General features: G+C 34.5%; 1 protein-coding gene across 2 annotated transcripts; it reads right to left on the bottom strand.

Annotated features, from left to right (window-relative positions):
• Window positions 1,893-8,686, bottom strand: LOC107604959 (casein kinase 1-like protein HD16). 2 transcript variants are annotated; one of them, XM_016306679.2, is made up of 17 exons: window positions 8,668-8,686; window positions 7,023-7,495; window positions 6,516-6,641; window positions 6,330-6,403; window positions 6,165-6,234; window positions 6,031-6,086; window positions 5,859-5,930; window positions 5,686-5,780; window positions 5,496-5,562; window positions 5,287-5,416; window positions 4,977-5,195; window positions 4,738-4,868; window positions 3,724-3,898; window positions 3,544-3,634; window positions 2,806-2,963; window positions 2,522-2,710; window positions 1,893-2,357 (listed from the first exon to the last, which is right to left on the bottom strand). In XM_016306679.2, exons 2-17 carry the CDS (start codon window positions 7,437-7,439, stop codon window positions 2,298-2,300), a joined length of 2,130 nt encoding a protein of 709 aa, XP_016162165.1. In that variant the 5' UTR covers window positions 7,440-7,495; window positions 8,668-8,686; the 3' UTR covers window positions 1,893-2,297. The 2 variants fall into 2 exon arrangements, with proteins under 2 accessions (XP_016162165.1, XP_016162164.1); XM_016306678.1 differs by having other exon boundaries at window positions 8,332-8,672.

Here is an 8,751-nt window from a genome sequence, read left to right on the forward strand (position 1 = left end):
ATGGACAACGGAATTTATTGTTGTTCTAATAAACCAATTTTGTTGTGATTTATTAAAAAATAAATTATTAATCGATTTAATAACTCGTCCAATAGCAATGTGACACAGCACACAGGTAACGTCTTTAAAAAAAGACATTTCTAATGTCTTTATCAGAGTGATCGTCCTAAAAGATTCATACTCATAAACTTATCTTTATGACAGTTTTCTTTTTAATAGCGTTTATTATCTACTTATAAATCTTCTCCTCTATAGAAAATGATAGAATTTCTCTATATAAATAAATAATGCCAAGTGATAAAACTCTTTCGTAATCAAGTTGATAGAATAAAGTTTTAAAATGGTCTTTAAAATACATTTATTTTTATATATATTGATAAAATTTTAGTATAACACTCAATTATTAGATTTTATGATATTTTTAAGATTTTGAGGGCGGGACAATACGTCATTCGCACAAGGTGTATTGTCAATATGCAAGTGTATTGTCAATATGCAAAAAGCATATTGTCCTGCTCCCACAATTTTATAAAATATCATAAAATCAATAAATGAGGGTTACACCAAAATTTCTTCCATATCCAAAAATATTATCCTTAAAATGAGTCACGTACTTTAAATAGTTTTCTGAAATTGCACAATGTGACCCAGCTTAACCAGGACTTGTTTAATGTTATTAGAGTTAGAAGTGAGCCGAATTGAGTTGAGCTTATACCAAACTCAAGCTCAACTCACGAAAATTGAGCTTGACTCACAATTCAACTCATTAACAATTGAACATATTTCTTAAGCTCAAACTCGACTCACCGAAAACTCACGAGTTAGATCAAATTACAGGAACATAATCTATAATTCTATATCAATAAATTACAACTTATATATTAAAAAATATTTAAAAAAGTCCGTTAGTTCCTGACTTTGTATTAAATGAATTATTTTAGTTTTTAAAATTGAATGTTGTGAACGAAATTCATCCTTGGACTAGTTTTTTTTTTTTATAAATTCAAAATTTGAAATATAAATTCAAAATTCTCAATATTTCAAATGCTTTCATAAATGTTTTAAATTTTTTATTTTGTTCGCAAATTTTTTTTGCAATTTAATATCGATAATTTTTGTAATTTATAAGTATGATATTTTAATTAAAAAAATTATATGATTAACTAGAAAATGAAAATTTTTTTCCCAAAATATGTTTATTCTACGGAAATAAAAAAATTATTTAAAACGTTACTTGTTTATATCTTACCAAAAAAATATAAAATATTTTGCCCTTGTCAACCATGTTGCCAAAGTTTGGTTGGAGGTTGAGGCAAATGAGCAGGGAGTTGGATAGCAAGGGAGGAAAGTGGGAAGTTGTCTCTTTCTTGGGTGGTCTACGACTAATAATAGGAGCCATTGAGAATGCTTTATAGCTATGATTGACTGGGGTGTGATGCAACCATCTTTGTCGAGTGTATCACTGCCTTAATCTTTCATTGGATGCTAATCTTTTGGGAATTTGGGATTGTCAAGATTTACCACAAAAGGGATCAATCTTCAGAAGTTGGAACTTTTATATCTACTTAAACTTCTTGTTTGTAGATCAAGAAGTCCCTCTCGTTAAGTTTTGTTGAAACGGCAAGATTGAAGGTTGGAGTATAAGAGGATTCTTGATATAGTGAAAGTTTGCATCATACAAAGTTGAAAAGCTCACAAACCTCAGAAGAAGAATGAGCAACTGTTGTCAATAACCTTCCTGGCATAAACAGTTGATACAAAATCACTAAAAACAGCACACACTTGTCAAAAAGAAGTGCTTCTTATTCTCTTAAGTCTTAACCATGTGAACCCATCTGATTATTAGATAATTAGATAATATCGGGTATAGTGGATGCTAACAACCATCATTGTACCGTAGAACTCCCTTGTTTAAATGCTTACGATGATCTTGGTAAAAATTTATATCATTACATACAAAATCGCAATTTGTTTAAAAACACAACCATGAAAGCATGGCCAAAATAGGCATCAGCCCTTGTATTACACAAGTTAATACTTCTTTCAACAAATCGTTGCTATCCGTTGGCTCGGGTTGATTGGGAACTTGCTCCACAGAATAACCGGTTTCTGTTTCTCGCTTACCATTTGTTTTACAATTATAATGAAAATTTTAAGTGGAAGGCATCTTGCATTTAAGAAACAGAAATGGGGGCAAAAAGGCAAACCAACCCGTTCCAACCTAATAATCATTGAAATGCTTCATCATTAAAATTTTGCCTCATTTTTCAAATGGTGGCAAACTTTCAATCCTGAAGCTAGCAAACTGTCCGCCCGTAACAGATTGAAGCAATGTACAGATTCTTGGACCATTTTTCCTGCAAAAAACATCAAACTATTAGTATCCTGTGCGGAAAAAACAATTGAGAAATAGCAGCAGTGGCAAACCACAAAAGACTATAAATGAATTTAGCCATCCTAGAATGGAATAAAAGCCAACCATGATATAATAACAGCCTAATACAACACAAGAAACTCATACCTTTACATGCGTGCTAGGGAAGGCAGAGGTACGCAAAGTCTCTTGAGTTTCATCAAGCAATTTTCGCTTTGGAATGCTAAGTATGAAAGCAGCCTGATCAGCAGTAGCAGCCATAGATGTAATCCTGTAACCACTCTCCCATCGACGATGTATTCCCTCGCTCGGATACAAAAAGTCGAGCTCCACAACCTTTCATCATTAAATGAAAAGCAATAACATTTATCAAGGTGGGTTAAAGTATTCATACATAATAAAGTATCAAAGGTCAAAAACGGTTTAGATACCTGATCAGAATATCCTGCATTCCTGGACATGACAACACCCCAGCGATTGCCAGCAGTAGTCATAGAGGTAACATGGAATCCTTCTTTCCACTTCTTGTTTATCCATTTAAAAGGAAATGATTCGCTAACTTTATACGACTGCTGTGTGTAGGGAGTCCCTGCAAAGCAACGATCAACTATGAGATATTAAAATAACTCATCATCTACTTCAATATCAACAACTATCTCAACTCAGAAGCTAAAAAAGGCAAAAGAAAAGCAATTTTGCTGATAAAATATTCTGATATGTTCTTTTGTTAACTTCTATAACAAAATAAGTTGTTTCAAAGGAAATATTGTTAGAATCCAAGATCGCATATACAAGCTGAAGTTTAAACCGGTTCTGAAAATGACCAAGGTCAGCATTTTATGTTGTGCACTTAGAAATTTGACATGCTTTCTCAGACACAAATTAAATAGCATTGCAACAATAATATGCTAACAAAATAATTAGAATCTAGACAAAAGACCAACACTTAGAAGGTACAGAAAAAGGACATAAATTACATAAAATCAGTAAGGAAAAAAGGTAAAAAGGAGGGTGGAAAATGATGAATCAGTGATAACTTGATGGAAAAATAATAATGGTCGCTATAATTCAACCCCGTGTCTTTTCTATATAAGTTAATAAAAATTGTAAAAAAATTGAGTAGTGGAGTAGCTCAAATTAAAACATCATATAAAATGTAAGACTAAAACCTTTGGACATGACAACCAAAGAACTTCCATTAACTGCACCAGCTATTGAACTGATATAGTAATTTTTCTCCCATTGCTCCATAATCCAATCCTGAGAGATCATCAAAACATCAATCATTGCACTAATACATATTTGCTAAATAGAATGAAATTTATAAACCTGAGAAGAAAGAAATATACCTTATGGAGGAAGGCTGGTGACAACTCATATACCTGAGAAGAAAAACCCGTTCCTGCATCCATAATTAGGGCCCACAGATTCGCTGAAGAGGCAACACAGCTTATATACAACCCATCCTCAATACCCTTGTCCACATGTTGCCGGAGCCTAGTGTCTGCTACATTATAGTGATATCTGCAACCAAAGATGTTATTTAAGAAAAGGCCGAAATGCTTAATGCATATGATAAGCAATCAAGTTTATGCATGCATAGTCCTTTCAAGACAGTGCATCAAGCACTAGAAATTACAAAGAATTCTTGCTTTGTTTGAATACCATTACATATGATAACTACAATTGCGTCAAAAAGATTTGAGAACGATTGCAAGTGCCATTACAAATTCGCAATCACATAAATCAAAAACAGCTATTACGTACAAAGAAGATTTAATCTTTATTTTTTTATAAAATCATATTAACTTATGATTATGAGATTCCCAGGCAGGGGGGACTTTTGAATCTATTTTTATAAAATTTGCTTACGATTATTATTGTTAAACAAGAGGCTTATAGAATTTCTGATAACCATGTTAGGTTAGACTTCTCTGCTGTCTTAAGAAATGATATCTTGGTATGTCCTTACTTTTCCTATCCTTCTGTTTTATTTTTGTTTTGGAGGAGAACATTAGCAATGCCACTGCTTCCCATTATCAGGTAAAGCAGGACATTTAACAAGATTCACAAAGGAATTTGAGCCTCAACATGCTCAATATAAGGCTGACTTGCTGTGGCTTTGCATATCAGTTACAGTATACATCAACATTTGGAAGAAGACTGCAGCCAATAGTCAGAAATGCTAGAAATACTATGAGCAACAAACATATACTTTTTCGTGTTAAAAGAAAGAGCAACTCAATTATTGAGCAAAAGCACTCATCTGCTCCACCATTTGTGGGGAAAAAGATTCATGTTCAGCAAATGATATAGAACGTATTATCAACAATATGCCAGATTGAGGAGGGTATATTGATTACCTCTGCTTCATGGGACGGCGTGCATTATACACTGATATCCACTGCGTTGCAGGACTACCTAGTCGCACTTTCTTCTTAGGCTGCTCATCTTCTTCCAGATTTATAAGCATCCTTCCTCGTTTTTGACCGACCTATTTATATTAAGGGTTTGGCATTTAGGCACAGAAATTAGTAAACAAAATAAAAAATATATATAATAATTTAGCAAAGTAAAAGAATAAAAACTATCAAAAGACAACCTTAAGAGCACCATCAATTCGGATAGGTCTCAATGGAGTGCATGGTTCAATTAAGCTATCAAAAAGTGATATAAGCTTGGAATAATTTGGCTCCTCATCGAATCTCATGTTCGTAACAGCCTCAAGGAACTGTTTAAATGGAGGAGGGCAAAAGCAGCACATCAACTCTGGAGAAGTGGCCATCTTTTTCTTACAAACAAGAAAGCTTTTATTGTCACCCTGCAAATTAAGGGGAAAGATAAATAGATTATATATCATGTAAAACTTCTAAACAGGAAACAAGAAATAAAGATAGACTGAAAAAATGCACCTGATAACCCTGCCATGGTAGTCTCCCTTTTATGAGAAATATTAACGTGTATGCAAGGGACTCAAGATCATCCCTTCGGCTTCCAGTCCTACCTAAATGTGCATGTACACTTGCATACCTTATTGTTCCCCTGAAGGAATAGGATATTATCAACACTGAGAAGAATAATATAATCATGCAAAATTCACAACATTCAAACATTGACGAACCTAAATATATCAGGTCTCTGATCATAATCAACATGTAGACCAGACGATGCATCCTTCCATCTCGATGCTGAAGACATTACAAGATACAAACATTATTATAAATACCATATAGCCAATGTAAATAAAAGCTAGGAAAAAAGTTCCAGCATAAAGTAAAACTGAAGCCATCTGATTTTGAAGGAAGACATACCCAAACCAAGATCAATGAGATATAACTTCTTATCATCAGCCGTTCCCGGTTGACCAAGCAAAAAGTTTTCTGGTTTTACATCTCCATGCACAAAGCTGATTCAAATAAATGAGACTCGTTTAAAAAACAATCAATTTAGGCTTGATAAGACTTAAAAAACCATCAACTTTTACCCTTTTAAATGGAGCTTCTCAAGGATTGATATTGCCTCCACTGCAATGCAAGCAACCATACTTGGTGACATCCTGTCCAGATGCTGAAGGGTTAATGGGACCAAAATGGAAATGGGAAGTGCAGTTAATAAATTAACCTAATAAGGTAACTAAGGGAGAATTCAAATCTCACGATTGGCCAAGAGAGTTCCATACATCCCAAAGACTGGGCCCAAGCATGTCCATGACCTGAAATATTTTATTTTCCTTTAGACAACAGATAGAAAGTCAACATATGCTGATGTGACGTTTTGAACCATGTCTCACCAGAATATAAAAATCTCCTTGTCTACCCTTGTAATGAACCCAGGGAATGCCATAACAACCATTCAGAGTACTGCTCAATACCAAAAACAAACCGAGAGAATTAGCTAGTGTCTTGAGAAATGTCCCCTTCATAAGCATGTTTAGAAAAGAGGACAGATAACTTACCTGTAGACTTGCCATTCATAAGGAGGCCCATAATTGCAGCCTTTACTGTTTCTGTGCTCAAACTTTAATGCAACCTGTAAACAGAGTTAAAACTTATATAATGAAAACATGCCAATGTATCATCCCATGTAGGATTTATTAGTATTTCAGTAAATCCTTAAAAAGAGATTGAATTTTTAACATCACCTCAATTGCATCAGGACCAGTTCGATCAGAACCACCACTCATCCTTCTGCCAACATAAACTTGGCCAAAACCACCCTTACCCAATTTCCTTTCTATCTTGTAAACAGGAGAGTTACCAACTTGTACCTGTACCACCAAAAGAATAACCAACTCATGAGAGGTAACAAGAAATTAAGAACAAACCTTCACTACATGCTTGAATAAGCATGACAAGGACCAGTATAAAAATATATAATAAATTTTGTTCTAAAAATATCAAAATTCTACAACTATCTCATATTTTCGAAACAAAACAATAAACACCAGTTTAAGACATTAACAAAAACAGAAAAGCCTGTAATAAATGCATTAAATAAATAATTATTATATTCAGCAAATCTAAGAAGTTAACAAAATAAGCCATCATTACCAGATAACTGCATCATAAAATCATCCAAAATAAACTAAATATATTTGTAAATGTAGTAAATCAGTATTAAAAGAGGCAATATCCAAAATGGGAGATACCCTCTCAGGGACAGGGGTGGTGCTTGCTTCTTCCTCAGCTCCTCCAGCCACCTTGTCTGCACTTCCACCCTCCATCACAATATTATTATTGGCCACTACCTCTACCTGATTGTAAACAGGTTCAGGAGCCCTCAAACCAACAGGTTCTGGAAGGGCTTCACAAGGTTCAGGGTCTAGATCAATCAATCTTGCTCCACGGCCTCTACCAGCTGCAGTTCGCCTTGTGGGTACAGCTGGTGATGGCCCTTTGCCTACAGCTGTAGCATTACCCCCTCTTCCTCTTCCACCTCCAACTCTCCTCCTAGTTCTGTTCTGAGCAGGTTGTACCCAATTTTCTCCTTGATCAACGGGTAGTGGACCAGGCTGAAGATCACCAAGCCGTTTCGACCTTCTAGCTCCACTTCTCAACTCTGGCATCGTCTCCCCATTCAAATCATAGAACACTTCATTCGCCCCAATTACGCAAAAGTCCTCTGCAATTAAAAAATAAATAAATAAATAAAATCAATAGAGAAATGAGTTCCAAGCATTCACTCAGTAACCTTTTCAGTAGCAAGAAGAGAGCATGGAAGATAAACTGAAAATATCTATCTATATCTGCAGCATAATTTGAAAAAGTAGGGTGAAAAATATCTATGGAGCTTGCCACACCTTGCCCGCAGATAACAGCATAAAGAAAGTAGCATACTGAAAAGGCAGTAGATACCAAGAAAAAGGTTCTACTTTCAGCAAAATATACTCCACAATCCAACAAGAAAAGGAATGTCTCTAAAAGCATAAAATGCAACCAGTCGCTTTCAGCATTCCAAATTTAACACGCAGTACTTCTTATATCACCATTTGTCGGTCAATAATTTAAACTATATTACACAAAACCAGAATAAAATACATACATAAACAGAAGCCAAACAAGTTATTAGCTTCAAGTTTCACCATCTAAACAGATTACACACAACTCCAAACCTGCAAATTTTCGCCGATTGCTTCGACTAAACCAAACAACACAAAAACGAACCTAAAACAAATAAAAATAAAAAGTTCCTTTTTTTCCTATCAAAAACAGATTGAGTGCTCCATGAAGAAAACCAATCGTGAACCGATCATGAAAACAATATTTTTCAAAAAAATATCAACACGCAAAAAAAATAAAAAAGTAAAACAAAATCACAAAACCGACCATCAAGTTTGCTCAACACTATCACCAGTCACGAAACGATCAAAGAAGAATTTTTCCATAAAATAAATAAATGTTAAATGAACAATCCAAACGTTTAAAAAAAATTGAAAAACTAAAAACTAAAAAACTCACAGATCGATCCGGTAAGCTGCAAAAAGAAGAGGATCGGGTGGCGATTCACGAACAAAAGAGAGAAGAGAGCGATCGAAGTGGGATCGCGAAAGAATCAGTGAAGGAAACGCGAGGAATGCGGAATGCAAGGCAGTGAAAAAGGCAAAGGACAACAACAATAAGAAGAAGCTATTGTGTTAACATAACAATCATCGTCACCAAAATCGAAGATGAATTTATTTAGGGTTCGCAAGAGAAGAAGAAGAAGATGAAGAAGAAGAAGAAGAAAGGTTAGAGAGTATGGTATTATTATTAGGTGGAAGATGATAGATAGAGAAGATAGAGATATGGGGTTACCCCTCTTTGGTTTTTGTTGTTGATGTATTGTTCCTGCTTCTTCCTTCTTTTCTTTTTTTTTTTTTTTCTCTTTTTTGGTGTCTA

The sequence above is a fragment of the Arachis ipaensis genome, chromosome B06, assembly GCF_000816755.2.
Source record: "Arachis ipaensis cultivar K30076 chromosome B06, Araip1.1, whole genome shotgun sequence".
In the NCBI taxonomy this organism is placed as follows: domain Eukaryota; kingdom Viridiplantae; phylum Streptophyta; class Magnoliopsida; order Fabales; family Fabaceae; genus Arachis; species Arachis ipaensis.

Bases quoted from the DNA above. Each gene is read 5' to 3' on its own strand.
- LOC107604959 (XM_016306679.2), bottom strand. From the start codon at position 7,439: ATGCCAGAGTTGAGAAGTGGAGCTAGAAGGTCGAAACGGCTTGGTGAT. The intron at 5,563-5,685 runs GTATGTCTTCCT...TAATGTCTTCAG, and splicing joins TCTCATTGATCTTGGTTTGG to CATCGAGATGGAAGGATGCA. The intron at 4,869-4,976 runs GTTGTCTTTTGA...TAATATAAATAG, and splicing joins GAATTGATGGTGCTCTTAAG to GTCGGTCAAAAACGAGGAAG.